The 27,037-nt window shown below is 41.0% G+C and overlaps 1 protein-coding gene across 4 annotated transcripts in view; it reads left to right on the forward strand.

Moving 5' to 3' along the window:
* Positions 1-27,037, forward strand: part of AFF2 (ALF transcription elongation factor 2) — a 341,788-nt gene that overhangs the window by 185,569 nt on the left and 129,182 nt on the right. For all 4 annotated transcript variants that reach the window (XM_064463179.1, XM_064463180.1, XM_064463177.1 and 1 more), the window contains exons 4-7: positions 802-846; positions 23,475-23,561; positions 26,305-26,341; positions 26,593-26,644. In XM_064463179.1, the coding sequence (XP_064319249.1) occupies positions 802-846; positions 23,475-23,561; positions 26,305-26,341; positions 26,593-26,644 (221 nt within the window). The remainder of the gene's footprint in view (positions 1-801; positions 847-23,474; positions 23,562-26,304; positions 26,342-26,592; positions 26,645-27,037) is intronic.

Below are 27,037 nucleotides of genomic sequence, written 5' to 3' on the forward strand. Positions count from 1 at the left end.
TACTTAGAGGTTTTGTGCTCTTTCATGTCCTTGGAATAGAGGATTGGGGCCATGCTGTAAGTGCCATTTAAACGAGTATTTCCAATTGGAAGATGTTAAGGTCACTACTGTGTGTGCGTGTCGGTATAGTTGTGTGCATAGATATATCACATCATTCTAAGGGGACAAGGAATACCTGTCAAGCCTCTCAAGGTGCATTCCTGTGTGCTGTTCAGTCTTCAGAGGATACTTAACCTGCAACAGGCTGATGAACTGAAGGACAACAAAATCTGCTGCCACCCTTATAGGCCAACCAGTATTTTACTACAGTATATGTTTAAGTTTTAAGAGCTGTCTTGGCTGTTAGCCTATTAAGCTGTAGGATAAGATAGTTGATGATAACAGCTTTCTCCTAACTGTTATCACCTCTGTCCTTCACTGCAGCATGCAGCAAGTTAAACCAAACCTCGCCTTCTCTCTGAAGGCTGCCGGTAGGAGTAACAGTGGGATCTTCTTCAATTACAGAAGTTTCAGGCAATTCTAGTGCCAGTCCTCAACTGTGAGGAAATCAGAGAACGTTATTGCTTCAAAAGTGTCATTAGTAGCACAAAGCAGTGTGGAAGAAAAAAACAACTTTTGACAAAATGGGTCCTGCTGATGATTTATGTTGACATGAACTGGAAAATTTGGTAGGCAGCAAGCATGGGTACAGCAGTCTTCAAACAGAGGCAGTTGCTTGTTAGCTGTTCACCTGTGTGGTTGTAGTCACTGACCTTTGCATCCAGCACCTGACTAAACATTTCTTTTCTTCTTTAAACCTAGGTTCCCCTTCCCAATGACTCCAGCTGTGTGGAAGAAATACTACGGGTGAGTAATACTCTCTGCTTTTGTATCTTTTGTGTAATTGTAGTGCTGCTATTTCATCCTTCATGGAGAAGGCTTATATGGCTGCCTTTAACATTGTAGTTAAATAATAACATATTAGTGGGCCTGTATTAAAAAGGCACAGCCAAGTGGTAGGCCCAGGGTGCTCCTGAGTAAGGTCAGTTCACCTAATACTCTGCATCTGCCAGCTTGTCTCGGTCAGGATTTACACATGTTCCTGTTCTTTTTTTAAGCTCAGTCTCTGTAAGTCTCTCCAGGACACATTTCTGTCCTACCCTGAGGTGGAGTTGCCTTAATTCTCCCACTCACAGACTGAACTACAGTCTTCCTCCTTTTTTCCCCTGAACTACAGTTGCTCATCATTCGTGGATTTGCTAAAGACCTACAGTCATTTTTTTCTAGAAGCTCTGGTCAGTGCTTGAATAGAGAAAATCAAAACAACCACTCCAAATGACCATGGCTTAATTGCAACAAGTTCATATAACAAGAAAAAGGGAGCGTGCACAGGTGTATACATGTAAATCTGCCTTATTTTAAGTGTAAGATGGGCTTTTCCTCAGACACCCCAACTTTGGGGTCCTCTGTTGGCAGTGAGATTTGTGTGGGGACAGGTTTGCAACCCACCAGTCCCTCTTTGGGATTTAGGTTTTTATCCTCATGGGTCAAGTTTCCCATCTGTCAGAGCTACCTGCCTGGAATTGCCAGCCACCCTGCTGGTTTTTGGTGTAGAGGGGATAAAATTTTAGTGGGGATTTGTACTGGCCATGTCCTTATCACTAGGAGCAACTGGTGCAAACTAACCCTGACCTGAAATCATGCCAACTTGCTTGCAAAGACATGGCCTTATTGCTGCTTATAAAATAAAATAGGCTTCTCAGCATTCATTGCAATCCAGAGTTAAACAGTTTGGGAAACTTGCTCCTGTATTACGTACACACATTACATTGGGATGCTATTGATGTCCTTGTACATTGCCAGTGTTGCTGCAGAAGTATGTTGAACCAGCAGGCAAGCATGCATGTGGAGACCTTCAGTATCAGAGGAGTATCCGTCTGCATGTGCACCCAGCAGCAGTGAATGCAAGGAAATAAATAAAATTTAGTTTCAACCTTCAAAGTGATCAGGGTTTTATTAGCTATAGAACACTAAGGGAGCAAAAGCAAAGAAAATGTTGAAAGGCTGTGCAAAATACTCAGTATATCTTAAATGTCTTCTTCCCCTGTTTATATATTTCAGTTAGGTTCATTACTGTAGTTGGAATGAATGACTTAGCTGAAGAAAGCAGTTGTTTTCAGTAAACAGCATCAAATTGAAATGTGATGTAGCGAATTTCAGGGATCAATCATCCAGGTGACAGTTTTAATGTGGGAACAGTGCATATAAATCACAGGAAACAGAAATGTCTTTTTTTCTAATCAAGAGGGGGTGATCCTATTTCCTACCCCATAACAGTAATTTGAGTCAACAAACAGAGACAGAATGTCCTGGGCTTCCTTCTGAAGCCTGCTGAGATTGGTGCAGAACTTCCTGTTGTCTTCAGAGGACAGGGATGAAGTAGAGTCCCTGCGGCTGCAGACAGCACCTCCTGCCACCAGTAGGCTGTTATACTCAGGGGGATTCTTGGGGTGGACAAAGCAGGGATTTGGCAGGTTTCCGTGTCTTACAAGGGCATGTAATGGGCACCTGAAAAAAGGATGCAAACCAGCAGATCTTTCTTGACTGCCAGGGGCAGATGCCCAGAGGCACTCCCCACACCCAGCCTTGCCATCCAGCCATGGAAAAAACATCTCAGCCATAGCTGCAGGCAAAGCCAGAAGCCATCTTGAGCATATGAAACCGCCTGTGCCGGGGAGCAGGTGTGGGCTTGGCGTGCTACAGGTGAGCGTGGGACATCGGCCATGGTTCATCTGGGGTGCATGCTGCCTCACTGCACGCACGGCTAGGTAGGTTTGCATGCTGTTACATGGTGAAGGTGGCTTAGTATGCCATCGGCATGGCATTAGGCAGCTCTGGGCACTGACAGGCTGTCTGCAGCCTTCTTGTAACCTGTCCACAAGCAGGCTGCAGGCTGCCAGCAAGGCCCTGGGTGTATGAAAGCAGCAGCTGATCACAGAGCCCCTTCTGGGGCTGCCCATCAAAGGCTGAGCAAACCCCTGTCCCAACTGGTTGCCTTCAGTGGCAGCATTTTAGGCTTTCAACTTCCTATGGTGCTGAAGCATACGTGGAAGTAGAAGGACCTGAGTTTTGCCAGTGACTTTGTTCTTCTCAAATTTATGATGCAGAATAAGCTAGCAGGAAATGTGTTTTGGCTTCATGCAGAGTATTGTATTCTACTTGATAGGCAAAGGAGAGAAAATAAGTAAGAGAAATTGATGCCCAGCAGTGGTCAAAATCCAGTCTTTGGGCTCCCCATGGAAGCCCTGTGTCAGGAGATTCAGGCTGTCTGCTCCAGATGAAAGGATGACCCTTGGTTTCAGCAGCGATTTGTGCTCTGAGAACCTGGATTAAGTTTCTAGCCCTGACAGATACTTTCTGGCCTTTTGGGGCCATTTACGTAGGCTCTGAAGAGCCTTTGGGAGCGTGGGCCTCAGCTCCCCGATGGCAGCTTCACCAGGTAAAAAAATAGGCTATTAACATTTCCATGCTGTCAGGGATGTTGCAGAGGTAAGCAAGAAGGATTACAAGAGAGTCAAGTCCCAAAGGTAGACAGATGGGGCTATAATAGCGTGCATTTTGACCAGCCAAACCGTTGGCAACGGCTGGCAGTTTCTGCCCTGGGCCACATCCACTGCTGAGCTGTGCACCCCAAGGTGCCGGAGGAAGGGTGCTGCCACCTGCCTTGCCCTGGCCCTGCCAGTCTCCCCTGAGAGCATTTCATGCCTTGACGTTTGCTTTTTTTCGTTTGTGGGGTTTTTTTGTTTTTATTTTGTTTTTGGTTTTTGTTGGTTTGCTTGTTTGTTTTGTTTTGTTTTGTTTTGTTTTGTTTTAAAGTCAGGCAATTTAGTGACTTAATTCGGTTTCACCCCTCAGAAAGACACAGTAACTCTCGTAGGGTTTTTTGCTAGAATTTACAAGGAAGAGGGACCCGAGCTAATATCTGTGACCTCTGATTTTACAGAGCTCTTTTTTCAAGCTGAACTTGATTAATCATTTTTGTAATTGTAGAGGTTTGCAATTCCTAATCTCTGTTGTCTTTTTTTTATGTAGAAAAAAAAAGGTTTTATTGAGTTTATGGTCAAAAATTTCCAACCGAGTGAGGGGAAAGGTCCTGAGTCCATTCAGACCCCTGAGTCTTCAGAGACAAAATTTCACAGTCCTTCAGATTTCCTGAAACACTTAGCCACTTACGTCATCTTGTGCAAATGCTTTAAGGACTGTTCCGGATATGACACCCACAGGTTAATGGCAGACCAGTCTCCTGTTGATTTTGCTTTTCTAACCAGGATAGCTGAGATGGTTGTTAATAATAATAAAGAAATAATCTCTCTTGTACAACTAAGGCCAAGCTGTAAAGGTAGTACAGGAGACTTGCATTTAATATAGGTTGCTAATACCAAATTGAAAGATGAAGGCAAATACGCTGGTGGTCGACAAACTTTTTCCTGTTCCAAAATGTTGGTTTTTCAAACCAAGATAATGGCTTTGAAAGTGCGGATAACATGGAAGACAGGCAATCAACAGTGTGTGCACGCGTAATTCACGTTTTACTAATATGGATTTAAATTAAGTTGTCACTTGCTATGTGCAGCCATTGAAAAATTAGTTCATTGAAATGTTGTGATACAAAGTGCAGATGGGGCAGGAGAATTGACATTTTGAACGAGTATTCTGAAACTGTTACTTGTGCCACTTGTACCAGTGCTTTACATCGGCGTGCCTTGCTGTCGCTATGTGTTATGTGAACCATCGTGCTGGTCCAGACACTGAATGTGAACTAGCAGTGATCCTTTTTCTGCCTGTAGAGAGCACAGAAGGAACCTCCCTTAGCATTGGTTTACCTCTGGCTAAGGAGGTGATAAGCATACAACATTACATGGGACAGAAAGGAAATTTTATTTAACTAAATTTTCTTGAGGACTTGTAGTGTAAACTGAAACTTTGGGCTAGGTGTTTAGGCAATCGATTAGATGTAATCCTGCAGAAGTGAGGCTCTGGTCTGTACACACAAAGCTTTCGTGCCTGTGTTGCTAACCATCTGGGCAGGCACTTCTGTCTAAAAATCTGTCCCTGCTTGGAGGAACAAAAGAATTCTTGTAGGTGCATATTCACTGTAGTAAGGCATCAAGTAACTAGATGCACTTCTGATGTTATGTGGACATCTGTGGTATTAATTAAAAGCTTTCTAGTCTGGAAGCAAAACAAATCCTAAATCTAATTCAGGTTGTAATTAGTGTAAAAATGACTGGAGTTAAATGAGCAAAGTCTATAATTTGTATGGTCTTCTATTCTTCTGACAACTAGCTCATGTCTAATGACATTGGAGAATATGTAAATAGATCAGCAGGTGAAAATGCCCTTGACTGGGCAAATTATGTGTAGTATTACCTTCCTCATGCCAATTGAAAGCACTAACGGATTTAATATGTATCATCCATAGCTGAGGTGAGCTGTTCGCAGAGCAAAATTAGACTATAACAGATATAACCCATTATTTGCCCCTCAGTAATTGTTTTCTCTTCTAAAATACAAACCAACATTGAAGAACGGTTCTAAACCTAATTATAATAATCGTAATTTGAAAAATACAGGTACACTGTCCAGTGTGGTTACAAATGCACTTAGTAGCTGACAGGCAGTTTAAATATTTTCACATGGAATCTGGGGGCTTGCTGGGGAGGACATGATGTGAATTTAAAATGATTATCCAGACGTCATTGGACAAGTGAATAACGAGCTGACTGGCCTAGTAAACCATGTGAACCTGTCAAATGTGGGAACACGTTGGGGAGGAGATGATGTCAAGTAACAGTAACTTAGCAACCTGGCATTTAGCTGTCCAGAGAATGAGTAAGAGTAGCCACTTTTAAATAGCTGAGTAAATAAATGAATCCCTGTATGTCTTAGGTGTGCTATAAAAATAGCCCAGCACCGTATGTTTTGTGTCAAGCTGCTTCTTTCTCCAGGATAAGGTGATTTATTATTTCTATTGAAATGAAAAAATGGATTGAAAAGTTAACCCGCGTGTAAATGTGTATCTGCGCCCTTTGTCCCTTGTCTGGCGTGCAGCCTTTGGAAGCGTGTAAGGAGCAGGTAATAGCCTGCTTTGAAAAAGGCCCTGTGTTACAACTGTAGGTTTTCTTTTTTCTTTAGACTTTGCTTATGTACATGGAGATTTGGATGGATAAAACCAATTAATTTCTTAGCAATTTTCAAGCCATTGCATTTTCAGCTTTTTATCAGCATTTTCTCAATGGAAGCAGAACCAGTTTCTGCTCTCATATCGAAATAAATCAAGGGGTAATTCCACTGACCTCTGATCTCATTTGAGTTCATTGAGTTCTTCTTCCTCCCACACTTGTATAAATTGGCAGCAGCTCCACTTACATTGCTGTTGCTGTTATTAAATAAAAAGGAGTCACCCCTGCATTCCTTTAGGTATACATAAAAGCAGCAACTAGTCCTTTGCTCTGATGACTCTCTAGATGTTGTCTCACTCCAGAAAATGGAAATGCTGACCAGTCGTCGAGAACAGCTCATTCCTGGTTTGGTAGGTGATGAGCTCTATTCTTGTCTCAGTACACCAGAAGTGTTCAGCAACAATTCCAGGAAGGTCAAAAGAAGCCTTTTCCTGTCATTTTGCACACTGTCCAGCCATATACACACAGGCACAGTGAGATCAATAGTTGGAGTCATTTGAGGACAGCCTGGTGTAGGCTTGAAGTGCAAAAGGCTCTTTGGGAGTTGGAGAATGCAGCCTTAGGTCTTCCCAGTCTAGAGCAGACCCTTAACACAGAGACTTGCCCTGGCCACTGCGAGTTACTCCTGAATGCAGCAGAAGAGGATTATTCTAGTTGCTGGCCATTCACCTTTACAGTGACAATATGCCACCCATGAGAAAGGCACCTCAGGAGCATTATCCTAAAGCTGTCTGTATTAACATTAAAGTAGAAATGTAGAAAACTCAGAGCTAACTTTAGGCTAGCTTAGTAGGAAGTTGGCATGAGTCAATGCTCAAATACTTAGCTTATGTGGTTGCTTTTGTGGGCCACTGTTGCACTGCTGGCATGGTACAGGTTAGGTAGGAGAGGAGTTCACTTGTGATGTAGATATATACTATGAATCTGCTTTGTGCTGCCAGATCAGCGCAAAGCAGGCTTCATGCTGTTGGGGAGGTGACGGGGAGAAAAGGTTGACTGTCTGATCTGACAAATGCATGTGGGTGTGCAGTGTTTCCTGTATTCGAAAGGTGGTGTTTTGCACCTGCCTGTTACAGGGATAAATGCCTCTTCAAGATGTAAGGCAGCAAAAGATTAGACCTTTGTCAGGACAGACAAGCAAGGTCTGATTCCAGCCTGCAGGCACATTTATCAAATAAAGGTCTTATTTTCACAGCAGTATTAAAGAAATTATTTAGTAAAGAACTTTGAAATGTAAAATCTGATCATTATGTGTGTCTATTGCAGCCTGTCTACACTGTAACAATAAAAAAAGATTACAAAAGGTATTCAGGAAAAGAGAGAAAGATTGCAGTGCACCTATTTCCAACTCACTATTCAATTCTGTTTTCTTATCTCCTTAGCCATAATATTTTAACATATATTTTTGTATGGCCAAATTGAAACATTGCTGATTCCAGTAGTATTATATAATTCTGCTATCACTGCCAGATCTACCATTGCTACTAAAATTACTTAAAGTGAGCTGACATCACGAGAGTTTGGACACGTATTGCTGCTCCTGAAGAGAATGAAAGGAGTCTCACAAGAAATGAATAACTAAATGAAAAAGTATTCATTCTTACCTGTTTTCCAAGGTCTTCAGCATCTCTATTGCACCAAAACGCTTCTCATTTCTCTTCCTCATTGTCAGTCACCTCAGAAATTATCCACTATGTATTGCAACATGTTACATGCTCAGCATCCTCACTCTGATTCAGTACTGTTATGACAAAAATAATGATATTTTATGAGAATATACAAAATAATATTTTTAAAAGACAGTTCAAACAAGAAAGTAATTCAAGCAAAGTCATTGTCTTGGAGGAAAAGACAGTAAGTTTTGCAGTTTCTGTGGAAGATCAGGTGCACCCTCTGTGGTACTTAAATGTTTTGGTCACTTCATATACTACTTTTTCAAATACCTCTAAGTTTCATACTTCCATAAATAACTGGAAGTGGGACAAAAAATGTGGGAAAATGAGTTGATGGGGTCTTGTAGTTGAGCGGAGAGATTCATAAAACTAAGATTCCTACACCAGATTTGCAGACCCATGGGATCTGACTTCCTGTCCCTTTTCATCACAGTAAATAAAGAGTAAGTCCCTTATCTTTGAGTGAAAGTGCAAGAGAAAACAGACTCAAGGAGTCTGGGATGTCAGATCAACTTTGACCTTTCATATGCGCCCATGAACAAAAGAGGCCCCAAGTGCTGAACTCAGTGGAAAATTTTACACGCTTCTACACTGTCATAATGTTTGGCTCTAGCTGTACCAGGTATCCTCCCTTAAGGACCTCGTGGGCTCCATGAATTTCTCTTGTATGAAAACATTATTAGGAATTTCAGAGCCTGTTGTGTGCCTCTCCTGAAGTACTGCTGCCAATTCCAGAACGACCGGTAACAATAGCTACTGGCACAGTGTGCAGTGCAGTCAAGTAGAAAAGCTTTCTGAAGCTCCTATACTCCACTTACTCATCTTACTGCCAAAGTATTAAACAAAAAACTCTAGTCCTATTTTGAAATATAGGTAGTAGAATATTCCTCTGGTCTTAGATCAATAATTTCTGTAATTTCATCTTGTCCTGTCAAAATGAAACATGGTTAAATATGGGCATTGAGAGTTTAAACTGTTAGCAATGTTACCTTTCATTTAAGTAGATTAATAATGTGTACTCTACATAACAAATTGCTTTAGGCACCGAATGACGACATTGAAAACGTATTAAAATCAAGTTAGGTTTTCTGAAATGAATGCATGTTTTAGAAGCAATTGTGGTTTGAAATTACAAAGTCCACAGCATCTTCTGTGGCTCTTTATCTCACAAAAGGGAAGGGCTCCATTTTTGCAGCCCTGAGGGCAAGTGTTGTGGGTTTTAAATTCTGGTAGGAAGCCTTCCCATACGTCAGCACTGCTGAAGAAGCTGGTGGGGCCCATGATGGATAAGTTGGCCTTATGTGATTAGTCAAGAGGAACAGAGCCAGGAAAAGGCTAGACAGACTGCAGTGTCCAAGGGAAGATGGGGCTGGAAGTTGTAACTAAAGAAATCTTCAGATCATTCAGAGTTTTAAGAGCTCTCCTCTTTGAAATTCTCCTCTGAAGTTTCAGCTGGCCATGACAATCAATTTTTTTAAAAAACCAAACAACTGGTTGATGGTTAAAAAAATATATGTAAGGAAAGAACTAAAGAAATGGAAAAAAAAAGGACCAAAAAGGGGCCAGACACTTGAGGCATGCTCAGTTTCACTGCTTTAACTATACCCACCATTTTGTAGCCTTTGATGCTTCACTGCTCTTGTGCTCTTAGAAGGAAAGTAAAGAAAACAGGACAAAGATGACACCTGGAGTAAATCAGGTCAGAACTGTTACAGTAAACAGTTAGAATTTTGACTCTCGTTGTTTCTCCCAGAGGAAATGGGTGTAAGTGTTCTGTTAGAGCAGATACCAGGAATATTTGTTGTCATTTTCTTCATGTACTGCAGTCTAAATTTAACCCAAGTCACTCTTAATCTCTTCTTGTTAAGGCAAAGATACAGATACTGGCTGAGTTACTGGCCAAGAAATATTTCTTCCTGAGACACCCCCTGGACGAGCAGGTGGGCTTTTCCTTTGGAGGAGTCATGTGGTGGCACGCTATCAGCCTTCCAGCCTCCATGGCGTTCGTGGAAGCAGCCTAACATGGGAGGGCAGCCTTGCAGTGATCATCTGTCTTAAGTTCAAGTCATTCCACATTCTGTAGGGAAAATAGTTCTGGGTGCCACTTTATCGGAGGGAGCAATTTATGTCTTTGCTACTTGCCATTGGTCTGTAGGCTTTGATGGTCATGCAGCATAGTCAGTGGAGCTCTTTCTGAAGGTGTCTTTCTTCTTACCTGTGGAGATTGTTCCAGCTGTTGAAGTCTTCAGAATACACCACTTCACACCTGCCCATACAAGACTGATGTGATCCATCTTCCCATCTCTTTGAATGTCCTCTCAATAAATGTTTGAATACATAGACTCAGATAAAACATCCTACCGTTAATCTTCCTGTATAACCTTGAGAAGTTCCTTCACTTCACAGTGTCCCTTCTATGAAATGGGGAAATAGAACCTCACCCACACTGTCATCATGCTGCAAAGTTAAATTAGTGGCTAGCAAAATGCATTGAGGCCCTCAGATGGAATTATTGGTGTTATAGTTGTGCAAAAGCAAGGCTCTAGCAGATACTTAAAATTATACTACATACTGTGGCTTATCCATTTTTATAGAGAATTTCTAACATTTCTTTAAAGAAAGCGTGTCGTTGAATTTAATTTTCTGAGAAACCTTATGAACTTCCAAACTATTTTAGCCATAAATTTCAAATTTTGCTTCTAATTGTGGTTTTTATTGAATATGTAAGTTCCTTTCAGTTTCTTAATACAGTAAATGGGTTTTAATACACATTTGAGAAGAATGCACACTGTGGATGGGAGGCACTTTTGAGCATTTTCAAATTGTCACAGTAAAATTGTCACATTTGTTTAATTAGCCTGTAGATCCTGCCACATTGATTTATGCCAGCTGTGTAACAATTTCTTTGGATAGCTAGAAAATCTGCCCAGAATACTTTTCTTTTTTCTTTTTCTTTTTTTTTTTTCTTTTTTCTTTTTTTTTTTTCTTTTTGCCAAGGAATTTCTCACATTTCGTTTTGATTTAAAAGCAGTCATACAGGCACCCAGCCTCACAGAAGTCAGCTGAAGAAAATGGCAGGCTGTAGCATTAGAAGGAAAGATGGTTTTATTAGTTCAAGGCATTGAGGTGTTTGTTGACCATTGTTCAGAGGGGAGAGATAAAAACTACAAACGTGAATCTGAAGTTCAGACCTAAGTGCTCAGCTGTATGTTTGTTCAACATTCTGAATGCACTGTTTATCCTACCTGCTGCAAGTGTTACTCTAGTGCCTTCCAGGGCTCCTAGGGCGAGGGCTCTGGCATGGGTGTCACTAGAAACCCTGTTCTCAATAGTTTACAGCTCTTCTTTAAATATTTCCTCTATTCCAAAATCTCTGTGCAACATCTAAGCAAATTTTTTTGGGGGGGAGGCGGGAATAATACCTACTAGGACTTTGCAGGGTGAAACAGGAACAACATGGACACACATGGACTTAGGAGACTTCTGTGGGTTGCCAATCAGCTAAAAATGGGCAGGGTAGTGTTCATTGCATTTGCTGTTGGTTGAGTGCCTTAAATCAAGGCATGGACCAAATTTCACCTCTAGAGCCAAGCTGGAAAATGGCAGGTACTGATCTCTTGTGAGGAATGCTTTGAGATCTTCTGATGGAATTTACTGCACGAGCACTGAGTGTTAAAAGCCCCTTTGGGATTTGTAGGCCATTAATTTCTTTGCCACGAGTATATCCTGCTAAAGAATATGTTGTTTGTGTACCCCAAGGTACAGTAACCTTTAAAAACATTCTTCTGAGCCTCAGAAAAAAACCTTGGTGTTTGGTTTATACGAGAACATTCCCAGTAGTGATTTTTAATTTTTTTTTAAATCAAGCCAATTAATCCCTTCCCACTTATTCCAGTATTTTATCATTTCTAACCTCTTGAGTCCCTAATCTTTTCAGTAAGAGGTCTGAGCTGCCAGTCTATCTGAAAAAGGAGTGTTGTACCAATCAAATGAAAACTGGTGCTCAGATTTTTTTGAAGAGCAGTCATTCCTGAGTTCAGACAAAAACAAAGAACACAGCTTCAGCAGTGAGGCATTCACTGGAGGCTTCTTTCCATAAAAATAGTTATCACTCCTTTTTTCTTTGGCAATTGAGTCATTGTTGCTTTTAAAAGAAGTTGTCATGATCTCCTCATTACCATTTTTCTTAATATGATAAGTGTAAACTATAAGAAAGCTATCATGTTTAAAAGGATACAGCAACCCTAAGGAATGTTATACTAACGGCTTGTGCTTTTTGAAAAGGCTTAGGCTGGGAATTTGACTAAGTGTATCATTCTGTCTCTTTTGCAGCAGCATTGTCATTTTATAGTCTTTCAGTCATAACACAAGTAACCCTTCAAAAAGAATGCCGTGTTACTGCATCTAGCCTTTGTATCTCTCCAGCAAAGTGAGATCAGGAACTCCTTTTGGTAATTGCTTGAACAGGATAATACATTGCACTTTGTACTAAAAAAAATGGCTTTGGCAGGTTTATTCCAGTTCAACTTTGTATGATAACTGGTAATCGTCAGTGTTTGACACCAGCTGGAGTTGCAAATAGCACTAACTGCTTAGAGTCGACTAGCAGCCACGGGTCTACTGGGTGGTCTTTCCTTGGGCTTGCTCCAAGTTTGTTCCAGATTGCTCATATGACCCCTGATAAACTCTTACTAATGAACAGTTTGCTCTTCCTTTTTGGCCATCTAGAAACAACAAAGACAATACATGTCATCGTCTAGTAATGTAGATATATAATTTTTAAATGCTGGAGCACCAAGCTTACTGCATTTTAGTGCTGTGGCTTTTGTGTCTTATTTTCCTGTGGGAAAAAAAAGTAATGTAGTGTTTGGAGACAGGAAGGTTATGGACTTTGCCCTTTTTCAGCCCTGTTTTTAGGAGTTTGTTTCAATGTAGTTCGTTGTCAGAAGGTTTTAAAAAACATGCAGGCACGGGAGGAGGATAGATTAATCTGGTGTATAGTCTGAACATGCTGATTTCAGACATTAGGACTGCTCTGTGTGGGACCAAGCATCCTCAGCTGTCATAAGTCTTAGTGGCAGTTCTGAGTATTTAATGTTTCCAACCTCAGACTTATTAGCTTTGTAAGAAAGAATGAGCTGGGAAATAAGGAATCAAATACATGGAACAGTGGGAATCTGACTACTAGAAATACTCTGAAGCCTCCACACCTTAAGGGAGATCAAAAAAGACCTCAGCATGTTTTAGCTTTGGTTTTCTTTACTGTTTAAGCTGGCTTATTTGGGTAAGGCTGACATGCCAAGAAAAGTGTATGTTGTATCAAAACATCTTCTATAACATGCATCCATTTTTATTACACCTGTTAGCTTAGCAGAAGTGGATCAAAGGGGATTGTTGGCATGATTTACAGGACACACAGATGCAGGAACAGACCTGCTTCAAGGCACAAGTGAGGAAAAGGAAATCCAGACTGAAATGTTTGTTCTTTTCCAAGGTGAAAATTACTATAATAAATGCCACGTCGCATGATAGGGTTTCAGGTGGCTGCTTAAGTCTTTCTGTAAGAGAAGAGAATGAAAGGGTTGAGTGTGAAAGGCAGCAAGGACTCTACCTCTGTTACAGGCCAGAATCCATAGCATATATTTTGGCAAACATGCTAAGCTTTTAACATTACAAAAAAACAGGGTGCCAGATTAGAGGATCCAATGATCACGTGTCAGTCTGAAGTTTTCTGTCCATCCAGGGCTCGCTGAATGCTGATCAAGCTGGCTATGTTGTCCACCCAGGATTTTCCAGCCAATATTCACTGTTCCAAATTTCTAGCCAATATTCAAAAGTTCCACCACTGCCCTAAGCATTGCATAAGACAAAAAATGAGAGACGGTCTTTGCCCTCAAAGCATTCATAGTCTCTGATGTAGGCGCTGGGAAGATAATCGTACTCCGCAGGGGAGAGTGCATTCTTCATACACTAAGGGAGAAACAAGTTTTCCATTGGGACACATGGTAGCGAGAGCATCACATTAGATGAAGAAAAGGAAATGGTGAAAAAGGACAGCTTCTGTAAGGGGAGGTTTGAGCTTTTCTACGTGTTCACTATGTCTTTGCCTCGGCCTCAAACCACTGCTTTAATGGCATTCCAGTTGAGGTGTTGATGAGACCGTATAAGAGGGAAGCACTCAACATTAAAAAGAAATCCTACCCTGGCACACCCATTCAGGAAAACCCATGCTACAATACTGCTTGTGTGGTAAGCAGAATAAAAGAGATGTGGCAGAGTCTCGGTTTTGAAGGCAAAAAAACCCCCCGCTTTTGTAAAAGATTTCAATGTGTATTGTACAGCAGTGTGTGGTAGCTTCATTTCTTTGTATTGGATGAGTAATAACTTGGAGTCCAATTTTAATGAAAGCAAATCATGGCTTACAGAAAAGAATTCAGCTTTAAACTCAAATAAGTTGCCTAACCTGGTTTCTTAATTTCCCCCTATATGCTATTTTAGATAATTGATGCTCCTGTTTAAGACTAAAGCTGGTGTCTTCTGGCACAAGTTAATGCTTTCAAATTCCTGATGATTTTTAGATTCAGTTTCATCATATTGTTAGGATGTGGGTTGTAAACTGGTTACATGGATCTAAAACTTAGAGCACAATGTAGAACTTAAACAGTTTCTGTGCTAAGCCTGCAGAACAAGAACTTTTGTAGCTTAGTAATTTAATTTTGCCTGATATTGAATTGGAAGATTTTATTTTTTCACTACGTTAGCATAAGTGGCTACAGGAATTAAATGCATTTTGTAATAAATTACATGGATAAGGTCTTGTCATGTGACTACATAATTCACTGTTGTGTTTTGTATGGAAAAACATGAATTGATTACATCTGGCAACGTAAAGGAGATGGTGTAGTGTATTGTATAAATGTGCACAGTGGAGTGCCTCAGGGTAGGTGCAGTCTTGTTTTGTAACTGTAAATTATAGTTCTGCTCTCCTCTTGGTGTGAACCCGAAGTTTCAGAGAAGAAAACAGGCAATTCAAGACATGCTTTTTCGCTTGTGAAGCTCAGGATGGATGGAACAAATTACCAGATTCCCTTAAACAAGTGCCAGCAGTGAATAGTTTCAAAACACAGTTGCTTATTTACTTGGAGAAATGTTGCCAATGTTTTTTAAATTGCAGAGATGAAATTATATGTTGGTATTAGTAACTTTTGAAAGAATTAGCTTTTTATTACTTATTGTGCCTTTGTTTATATTACACTGTTTTACTGCCAGGATGCTATGTTGTATTTAACAGTTCAATGCGTACTTCCTATCTCTTGGGGCCCTCATGAAAATTAGATGTGCCATCCCTGGAGATGGTTACCAACAAGTATCATTTTGAATAAATAAAATCAATTGGATATGGCTGTGCATCTCAGTGGGGAGGAGAAGCTGCCAAGAATGGGAGGCATTGCGTTGGCCATGCTGTCCACAGCAAGACTCTGGTGCTGTGTATTGGGCAACAAAGTCGTTAGTTTAGTTACCAAGGGTGACACAGTAAAGATGCCTAGCTTTCTGGAAGCGGGTTTAGTACATGTGACTGCAAGTACCTGAATATTTATGGGTGTATCATTAACTTTTAGGACTCTAAAACTGGTGTTATCTGGTATTAACTGAATATCCAGTTCTGGATGCACTGTGAAACAGATAGGAACTCATCATGGCTGAGAATTGGTATGGAGGATCAGGATTTTACCTTCATGATTGCTCTGGTGTTCTTGAAGTGCCCTGTGAAAGACACAGCACTGACCACTGTCCACCAGCATCCCAGATAAGCGGGACCTCGGGTCTGACCCATTCTGGCGGTTCCGTGTTCCTGACCCATCAGTAGGTCTGTCCAGAAGAACAGTTATAAGCAAATACTAATACCCTGCATGGCCCAGCATCTCCTACGTGCTTGGCAAAACTTCAAAGCTTTGATCATCCTCTCCTTAACAAACCCCACATATTCTGCAAGTAGAGAAGATGCCTTCTGCCTCTCTTGGATGGGAAGTGGAGTTACCTGGTCAATACATACATGCCTGTCTTTGGACTCTTTGCAGGCTCGTGGCTTGTCACAAAGACAACGCTGTCTCCTGCTCATCTCCTGGACTTGCATTAGAAAGTTTAGGGAATGGTCTAAGACAAAGACAGCGTGGGTCAGAGAGGCAGTCATACATGCAGGATGCATCTACCTTTGACATCATGATTTCTCAGGCCCGCTTTTCCACAGAAATCTTAATTCTGTCTCATCATATAAAACCACTCAAGAGAGTGTGCTTCATGTAAGGTCCTGTTTCATTTTTTACTCTGTGTGATTCTACTTTGCTGATTATGTTCTGTGAAGCCCCATATCCTCCTTGTACTTCACTCATACAGATAACCTACGCCTTACAAGAGTAGGGGTACAGCTGTTATAGACCTCTTGTTCTGTTGCAGTTCATCATAATGATGTTTCTGTAGTAGGACCCTTAGTGGATTGTGCTGCATGCTCCTGAAAATGCCAAGAATGTGTGAGAAGGTGCTTAAGGGCACAAAACCTGCTTGGGATTGAATTGAAGGACTGTCCCGGGCAATGTGAGCCACGTTAGGACAGGTTTTGACCATATAATCTTCCTGAGGTGGACTCTGACAAAAATTATCCTGATCCACCTCGGAGAGAAGTATCCAACCTGTTTCACAGAGGAGCCTTGGGAACGAATTGTTAAATGCACAGCATGGACCATTTGGGGCCCAGGACCCAGCAGGGAGCTAAATCATTGGACAGTATAGGCACACTGTTATATAGGCTGTGGTTACTTATAGGATTGTGTTGGACTTGTTAGACTGGAAATCCAGTGGTGAGTTCATGTGGTGTAGCTTCATTACTCTCCCCCTAAAACAGCCTCTTGAGCTGACATACCTTCTCATTGTAATAGAACGTTGTTTTTCTTCACATACACAGATTGGTTAGGGCAATAAGTACATCAGTTGTGATTTGCTATTTTTTTGTTGTCTTCTAAATGCTCTAAGCAAAGAATATGAGGCTTATTAGTTACAAAAGCTACAGTGTGAGTAAAATATATTGAAAAGTGTGAGGTATGCAGGAGTCAGAGAGTACTGAGAAGCTGAACAGATAAAGAAAATGTCCATATAACTATTACTTTCTTTGCGGATTTCCAAATATTAACAAAGAAGGAAAGGAAAACATATGTTGTAAAGTTTACAGTCAACCCCTATTGTCTTCTAAAGTGATTTCTGTATTCATTTTCACTGAGTATGAATTTTGTCTGTCCTTCCCCTCCTTGTTAATAGGGAAAGGAATGTTAATTTACCACGGGAGGATATGGAATGCATCCCATTCCCCAGGTGGGCAAAGGGAACTTATTTGTTGTCATTGATAAAACCCACAAGGTGAACACTGTGGTTTTTAGATTATGGTCAGGGAAATGGTTGCTTTTTGTAGAATAAACTCTAGCGTTTCAATAATAAGCTTATGTGTGTGTGCATTGTATTTTCAAATGGCTTTCTAGTAGGTTTTGTTACAGTAGCAAGATAAATTTTAGTATGACAAAGGCTTCATTGCAGATGCCACCACATTGTTCCTCCAAAAATATGTACTGGGCACTAGCCACTGGTAATGAATTTGCTAAAACATTTGCATGGTAAAAAGTTTCCTGCCTTAACATTCATACCAGGAAAAGTGACCTACTCTTGCAGGCCACCAGGCCATCACTGAAGTTTTGGGGTTTTTTTTTCTTCCCCTCACAGGAAAAGGGATGTGGTATCCCTTTGATGCTGAGATTTTTTTAAGTGCTGAAACATGATAATCAAATGCATATCCATGAATTTGTCTATCACGTCCCTGTCAATGCTGACAACATATCAAAATCCCTTCCTCGGGAAGCCTTTGGCTGAGTATAAAGCAGGCCAGATTACTGGTCAGGATATGCCCAACTGCTCCTGCAAATTTTCCATTCCTTCATAAGGAATATGGATGAAAAACACCCAAAGGTTTATTACCTTTGTGTTCTTTTAGGCTTTAGCGTCATTTGCTTGTACACGTATAAATACATACCTATACATTCATTCTTTCCTTAGCCTCTTCCCCAAAGATGAGATGGTTTTTAATTCAGTATGCATCACACACACGAAGTGTGGCCGCCCCTCATGCATTGCGGGCTTCCTAGCAGAGAGAGTTTGATCAGGTTTGTATAAATGCAGAAACTAGAAAGATACTGTGAAACAAGACATGTTTTTTATTAAGGTTGCATTGATAAATACTTAATAAAACATTAATAAATCACTAATAGAATCTTCAATAAATGGTAAATCACTTGGTTGTCTTTATTCCATAACGGCAGTAGGCTGCTTAGCACCAGCTGTAACATCAAGTTTGTAATAACCTTAGAACATCTATTCATCGTATATTAATTTTTCCTGAATGCAACTTTAACGTACTGTATAACCAAAAATTGGAGAAAGTTTAAAGCAAAGATTTAGCTAAGAGTTAAAAGGACTGAGAAGGGCAGTTCACAGAGAGACTACCACAGATAAGGTCTGTTTAGCAGCAGCGGCCTCAGATTGCATTTATTGCTAGCAGTGTGTGCAGGGCTGCTCATCCTCCTGCTCCTCTGGCTGCCCTCTAATGATGTGGGCAAAATGTGGGTCCTGAAACTGCCTTTGTGGACTCTAATGCCACATAAGAAAACCACCATGATTGTTACTTTCTTGTGCCTTTTTGTGGATCTGCTATCCACAAGAGAGACAGTAAGGGTAGCTTTGGCCAACAGAGATCTATCAAACTACAGAACGAGAAAAAGGGCTGGGAAGGGTCTTAGAAATCTCATCATCTACTACACAACCCTGTCCCAATGCAGGAATCAATTCTGCCTAAGCCATTCCTGACTGATGTGTGCTAATCTGTCCTTAACTGTGTTCCTCCAAAGATGGAGTCCGTGTAGCGCTCTGAGCAATCTGTTTCAGTGCTGCACAGTCCTTACCGTTAGAGAGCTTTTTCTTACGTCTAACTGGAATTGTTCCGGCTGCAGTTTAAGTTCATACCCACCATAAAACTGGAGAACTGATTATTCTCTCCTTTAGCAACAGCTCTTTATGTAATTGAAGACTGTTCTCATGTCTCCCCTCAATTCTCCCAAGGGAAGTAGCATGAGCCCTATATCTTGGGACACTTCAGATTAGATCGGGCTAAGCAGTTTAGAGTGCAACGTAGGAAGGGAAATGCCTCAGTAGGAACGCAGAGTGCACAGTCTAGCTGCTTTTTTCCATAATGACCTCTTAGAGCCTGGCTCAGTGCTTTTATCTGTATTTAAAAACACTGCCCACTTTCTTTTGAACAAGAAGGAAATGATGGAAAAATGAAATACAGAGAAAGGAAATAAATCTTGAAGGTGGCTATTAATTTTAGGGACTGGTTTTGTAAAGCTATTTACCATCTGCCCCGTATCCCCTGTACTCAGTCCTCTCACTCTGACCTTTTCCTTAGTAACTTGCAAGTTTAAATCCTTTCCCAGTCCTCTCCTTCCATTTAAATCATGATTTGGCCTTGTACCTCTGCAGCCCTTAAAAAGTTTGCTTGGAATATTTGTATTTTTGGTGATTCATTAGATCGTGTCTGCATGTGTCCTTCTTAGTTACTTACCTGAGGGCTTTTATAGCTGAAAAAAGCAGACTTAGCTGACGAGACGAGCGTGCCTAGCTCTAATAAATAAAGCACATGGAGTCAATTAAAACAATGTTTAAATAATTTTCAGAAAGGAGGATGCTTGATGTTACTACATCAGAGGACCACAGTGACTTTTAAGCCAACCAACTGTGCAGGTTTACTTTCTCATTTAATCTCCAGGTCTATAAAAAAAATGCATGCCTCCATAGCATTCATCTATCCACTCCAACAGTTAACATGATTTTGGAATTATTTTAAGTCTAAACCATGTGAAAATAAATCCTAACTCAATTTTGTGGGATTACTTTGTTTCCATTCAATTCCTCTTTAAAGCATTTCATATGCTCAGTTTTATTATTGTTACTTCCAGGAATTTCTAAATACTTCCAAATTTGGATTGATTAAAGTTTTTTTACTTTTCCTGGAAAAAAAAAAATAATGCAGTTCCCTTCCTACTTTCCCAGGTATTTACAGACCAAGATGTTTATATATACAACTTAATGAATGCATACACAACACACATGCTGTCTGTGTGGTTCTTTATAGGCAAAACATACTAGAAGGTAGATATATCAGATTTCACAAGCTAAACAACACAGAGCTTAGCGAGTACTTAAAGACCAGGGACCTCCAAAAGAAATTGGGGCATAGTCAGTGGTGAAGTCATGTGGATGATTAAGCAAATGACATCCTTTCTTCTGATTCTCCAAAGCATTGTGCGTGTACTTAAGGAACAGAGCAGGAGAGAGTTAAGCAGGTGGTCACATCTCTGCAGGATGTGGGGTTGGGGTTTTGACCCTTCGCTGAAAACAGCGCAGTGCCATTTTTGTATGTTATTCTGCAGCTCAGCAGTGCTCTGCGTGAGTACGATACGCAGCTGTGTGGTGGTTGGCGTGGTGCTGCTGTCCATCCATTCTGAAGTGACATTTTTCAGATGAGTAAACTCGAAATTTTCCCTACAATCATTCAGGGTTCTTTGGTCAACAGTGCTGTGGCATCTCTGTGTAGGCAGATGTAGGTATGTTTCTTTAAGTAACTACATACTTCCTCACCACTTCCACACTGTGTTCATTTATACCCTGAGCTTTAAATACTTGGGTGGTTTTGCAAGTGTGATCCTATCTGGGATTTTCTATCCAATACTTTTTACTACAGTGATAATTGAAGTGAAATGCTTCAATGTAGCTAGCTTCTACCTTTTTTAATAGACTTTGATGCTCACAAGGTCACTCTGTAAACACATAGATTGGGTAGTCCTAGCCTCACTGAGGTTGGCTTTTGCCTCTGAACTCAGTGGAGTCACCTCTACTTTCTTACGTTGTAAACTGAATTTCCTCAAATAATAGCAGACTAATTTTTCATTTTCCTGCTGTTTTATGTTCAGGTGTCCCCTAACAGGGAGATGACCAAATTTTCTTACACTTCAGCCCATCAAGTTGGTATGCAGTGGACACTATATGCATTTTGACAGTGAATATTCTGAAATATTTGCTGACATAATCTTCCCATGAATCCTAGGCTCTCTGTCCAGCCTTTTATGCGTGGGCAGAAAGAGGCTGAGGTCAAGCCTATAATTGCAGTTCTAGAATACGCTTCGTTTCTGCCTTCAATCACACTGCCTGTCCCTCTTTTAATTATGTGATATATTCTCTGTTTCATCGTTTTGCTATGAAGAGATTTGCCACAAAGCAACCTCTGTGGCACAGGATTTGGCAGAGGCATGCAGGATTTGGATTATATTATCTCACAGAAAAGTTCACCAGATGCTTAAATCTTTTTCTGCATTTCTCTGTGCAGAGGTCAAACAGTCAGTGCAATATAGCAGTGTACTTCTCATCATTGCACTGAGCTGCCGCAGCCTCACCCGCTGGGAGGGATGAGCTGTTCATAAGCTGCCTCTTTCCTCCTCATTGTCACTGCTTGGGCTTTGTGCAATGAAAACAGACCCTGAGCTCCAGAGGCAGAAACCCGCAAGCTCTTTCAGGAATGCGGGGACACCTGCACCCTCCCCTGTCCTTGGGTCATCTTCCTGGGTACAAGGAACCAGCAAAGCTTGGCCCCGGGCTGCCCTCTCTGTAGCTCTGTGGCCCTTTGGATGAGCCGCAGCGTGTCCATGGCGCGCTGCACTGGTTGAAGCAGAGCGACAGAGCCCCGTGGGGCCAAGCTGCCACACCAGCCCTGCCCTCCTGCCTCCGCCGTGACTGCGAGAGGGCTTCGCTCCGCAGCGCTCATTCCTGGGCTCTGTCCCTTGCAGGGCTCAGCCAGACCTTCCTGCAGTACCAGCAGTGCTGAGGGTGGAAAACTGATGGGCTTCAATTAAATACTAGTGCCTAACAGGAGCTTGGGGGAAGTTTACATGTCTACCTGTCCGATTGACTGAGGACCTCTCTCCTAACCTCCTGTTTGACACATGGTTTGTGAGGGAGAGCTGGAGACCTGAAACTTGCTGGCTGTGTCTTCAGTGAATTAGCATCCAGCAGTAGCCACCCAAGACATGTCTTTGGCCCAGATGCACCCACCACCCTGCCCTTTTGACAACAGTTATGTTTTCTTTAATTAATTGTATTATATTATCATTTTATTCGTGGAGAGTTTGCAGTGGTTGTCATGTTACCTGAAGAAACTTGTGTGTTCATAAGCTTTGTTGTGACTGGCCCTGGGTTTGACCAGTGTGAAATAGCATCTGGGAAGTTTAATTTACTGCAGTCAGGATTATGGGCATTGCACACAAAATTTGCTAGTTCAGACCCTCTTTTGCTTTTTGTCTCCTTTGTCTCAAGAAAACCCCTTTCTGAGATTTGGAGGCAAAGAAAAACAACAAAGATGTAACAGATTGCCAGAGATATGTATTATTGCCTGTCTGAATATTTATTGAATTTAAAACAAAGATAAGGGAGAACAGAGCAGCATCTACTATAAAACACACTCATTAGAAGGGCATTTATAAGCTCTGCCTAAAACAACACTTTTGCAGTTTCTCCACTGATTTTTCCCCCCTCCTCTGAACCTAAGCCCCAGCCTGCTCCCATTGAGCTCGGTGGGGCGGTGGTTCAAGGTGGAAAAGCTCTTCTGCTCTTCTTCTCTGTCTCTTCTGCTTGTATCTCATAGCCATGGGCAACCAGGTGATTTCTTTGAAGACAGTTGCAACATGCGGGTACAAATGATGAATTAACACACTGGTGCAGAAAATGGGCGTGTTGCTTAGATGGTCTGGTAGGCAGATCTTCACCAGAGACTTGGATTTCCTAGTTAAGAATGGGCTTTTTCTGTAGCCCTGTGCAAATCACCTAATCTCTCAGTCCCTCATTTTCACATGGAATCAATAGTGCTCTGATGCATAGCACAGAAAGTGCCAATGGCCAGTGCTGTGAGAAGATGCTTTGATGCATAGGACACTCTCTCTTCTACACTGGGCATTCATGCTGCAAGCCTACTCCAGCTTTTCCTAGACCTGCCTCTGCTTTATTTTGCTATTATACAATCTTGAATAGGGTTGCATTTTGCCACCATGCCATCCTCTGTAGGATTGTATCCAGTACGATACAGGAGGGATGCCCTTCCTGCTTGGGCTTTGCAGATAAAAACCTATTCTTCACCTATGATATGGCTTAATTCATACAGCTTAACAGGCTGCCCGTGGAGGCAGAGTCAGCTGCCACCTGATGAAGACACAGATGGTCAAAATTTTCAGAAGTAAAACCTGTCCTCACCGTTGTTGCCAGGAAGTGCTGCCTGTCCGGTAGCTAAGGTGTTCGTTGACTACATGAGGATGAGTGGTGATCTTTCCTTAAGCAATTGCATCTCCAGGCTCAGTGGAGAATACATGATCATTTTTTCCTCTCTTTGTTCTTTACATACATGAATTTGTTTTCAAAAACATGTTTTTTGCTTCTTCCCTAGGAGATGACCCATTCCTGGCCTCCTCCTCTTACTGCTATTCACACTCCTGGCAAGGCTGAGCAGACCAAGTTTTCTATCCCAAGCAAGGTACAAGTACGCTATTACCGGTGACCTGATTAACATTCTGTTCAGTTGAGTGTTCTTCGCTGGAGAGTTTATTTTTGTAATCAGTTCCATTTTCAAAGATTTCTAAGACTATTTTTAGTTGGAAATTCCCAATCAGACTGTGGTTAGTAGTAGGACCATTTATTTAAAGCTGCAGAAGTTAAGAGCAGAGGCTCTATCTCTGTTGTTATAAGAGTATTTCTATATCAAGTAGGATATATTTAATTTGTTTGGTTTTCTTCCATTATTGTTTGTGCAACACAATGGCTGAAATGGTCATTTGTTCCTACTGAGTGATTGATTGCATGATGAGGTTTAGGCTGCATGGTCAAATTACGGTGACTTAAAATGTTCCTGCATGTGAACAGTGCTAAGGCATCTGTCTGTGTGCACACTCCAAGGGCCCATGCAGTTGTGCAATGCGATCCTCAGTATTGGCCTCGTTAAAAGCACGAACTCAGCACTTGCCTCAACAAAACATATGCCTGCAGAGTACCTGCAGTTCACCTAACACGCAGCGAGTCGTTAAGTTGTATGATTTGAACACGCCTTTAGCCCAAATTCCAGTGTTGCCTTCTAGCTTTGATTCTGGTAGCACTGTTAGAGATGGAGCTCATACCCAGGGCAATTATTGTCAGAGGTATCTTTTGCTGGGACCTGAACAGCTGTGAGCTGATGATGTTTGGGGAAGGGGAGAACTTGCCCAGGGTGGGAAATCTACACCAGCCTGAACGTGGAACTACATAAAAGTTTATTTCTAAAGGCAGGACCTTGGAAAATAGCTTATAAATCTGGTAGTGTTTGACATTATGGTTCAAGCAATCATATCCTGTTTTAGAAGCCGGAATGTGATCTTCCTCTTGCTGATTTTATTTATTCAGCAGATATTCCCCTGTCTGAAATGCAGTCACCATACTTAATTGGAAATCATATGAAATTAGCAGTATCTGTGACTCCTTAAAAATACAAAGCCAGTGCCCAGAACGCCTTATTTTAATGGAATGTGATTGTTACTGCTCTAGCAGTGCCATGGTCGCTGCAGTTAGCTGCTGCAGCATTAAGCATCAGAAGCCATAATCATACAAGAGTATAATCCTCATCACAAATTGGGTTAAAGGCTGTTGAACCCATTTGGCTGAGAGTGGAGACTGACCTGTGTGAATACAGTGAGAGTAGAGGGGTTTGCCGACTGGAAGCTATATATTTTTTAATTTATACCATACCTTGATTTAGTGCTCTGTTTTTGATGGGCCCTACAGAAATGGGTCTGTCCTGCAGACTGCCATTATCTCCATTGGCAGCAGTATAAGGATAGGTTCAGAGAGGCTAAAATTTTGGTTTGCTTTTCTGTTTCTATTAAGTTTGCTTTGAAATTTTAAGATCCACGTCAAAGTTAATTTCTGGGCACATTAAGCGTTGATCCTAAAATTCTTGACCATATCACTTCAATACAAAATATAAATTAGATTTTTTTTTAAGCTAGCATTTCAGGAAATAGGCAAGCACATAAGTGTTTCCAAGTTTGCTAGTTTTACTTTTAAAAATACAACAGAAGTGTCTCCTTAGAACTTCACATTAAATCAATTATAGCTAGCCAAATTATAGATCTAAGACATAATGTGGCTAGAATGCACAGCCATGTAAAGCAGAGAAGGGCGCTATTAGAAGTTCTCAATTTAACTATTAAAAAAAAGTATCCTCATGAGAAACGTGTATAAAAAAGTGTGATAAAAAGGCGGAACTTATCAGAACAATTTATCCCTCTGACATTCAAATTTAAAGTGCCATGTTTACTCTTAGGGCATGATTTACTTCACAAGGGACTGACTGACAGCACGGTGTAATATTAGGAACTAATAATGCCCTAAGAGGAAGTGCAGTGAGGGCTTTAATGACTTTAACATCCCACAGAACTAACACTTCCAGCAAAGTAGTGCCTGGCTGTAAGATGAGGTTGTAAATAACACCTTAATTTCAAATGATCAAACTCTGCTTGGAAGGAAAGCGGATTACAATCGCTGTGGACTATAAAGCCTAGAGAAAAACTAAGCAAGAGAACACTGTGACATTAAGGAAGCAGCTTAGTCACTGTGAGCCAACAAGAATCCTGGCATTAGCATGCTCAGTGTTACAAGCCAGATTCTTTGCTGGTTTAAAGTTGTTGTACTTCCATTGATTTCATTGGATTTGGACCACTTTCCATCAAGTGAAGATCTGCTTCTTGTGTCTTTTATGAAACGCCATATGTCACCGTCCAACTAAAAACTATCAATAAAAGGTTACTGTATTTCCAAGTAGTGAGATCAAAAAAGGCAAGGCAGCGGTGCTGAATTTAATGCATAGTGACATTCATGCTGTGGTCTAAATTGTACATCATAGATGGCTCATACACCCATCCGTGGCCAAGCCTGGAAAAGGCTAGGACCACTGTGGGTATAAATCTGCATCGTGTCTCCACAAAGGGAGCATGTAGATTTACAGCAGCTGAGGACAAGCTCTTGTCTGAGCTGTGAAAGGGTGTCCCAGTGGTGAGCTGTCTCCACAGTTAATGTTTTTTTAAACTAATGTCACTGGTGATGCCTTAAAAATCACATGATCCTTTCCCTGTACCATCTCCTGCCCTGTTTGTGTAATGCCAGTGCCCTTAATCTAGGAAGCTAAGATATATTTTACCTTCTTCATCTTATTTAACTAATGCTGACGTTTTGTGTGTTCTTCTTTGTAGGACTCCCAACATCTGACCTCAGGATACAATGTACAAAGTAGGTCTTCATTATCCTAGTCCTAAGTCAGGGTTGGGTATTATTTTTTCCCCACTTAACATCATTAAAACAGAGGCTAAAAAATTAATTTCTATGGTGCTAAAGCAGATCAGTTCCATTTTTTTTATTACATGTTATGCATTGTGGCATGTTGTGAAACCAAGTATAATTAGATGGGCTGACAGCTTTGGGTGCATTTTAATTCTACAGTAATCTTTTGACATTTGAAAATGTGTTTCCTTTGTTTGCAGAGTGGAGTGATCCAGCAGGGAAAGTTGCAACTAAGTCAGTGCCACAAAAGTCGTAAGTATTATTATTTCCAGCTTTAAATCTCATTTTAAATTTATCATAAAGAACGAGCTTATTTCTCTAAAGGTAACTAAAATCTAGCTCTGCTCATAATCTTGCCCTGGTGTTCAGGTGTTCTCAGTAGTCCTTAAAAATTAGCCATAAACCAGTTTTATGTTTTCAGTGCTTATTACTGTTTCTTCTTTTTAAGCATTAGCTAACAGAGGTATGTGTGAAAGATGAGTTTATTAAGCAGAAATAATGCTGATTTTAGTTGTACAGCTTGCCAAAATTAAATCACTTTTATGCTTCTCTCATCAGATACTAAGCCTCTTACAATAGAAAATGCAACCCAATGAACAGATGAGGCAGGAATTTTAACATTCATACTGTGAGAGAGAGTAAAAC

Source organism: Phalacrocorax carbo, chromosome 11, assembly GCF_963921805.1.
Source record: "Phalacrocorax carbo chromosome 11, bPhaCar2.1, whole genome shotgun sequence".
Taxonomy (NCBI): Eukaryota; Metazoa; Chordata; class Aves; order Suliformes; family Phalacrocoracidae; genus Phalacrocorax; species Phalacrocorax carbo.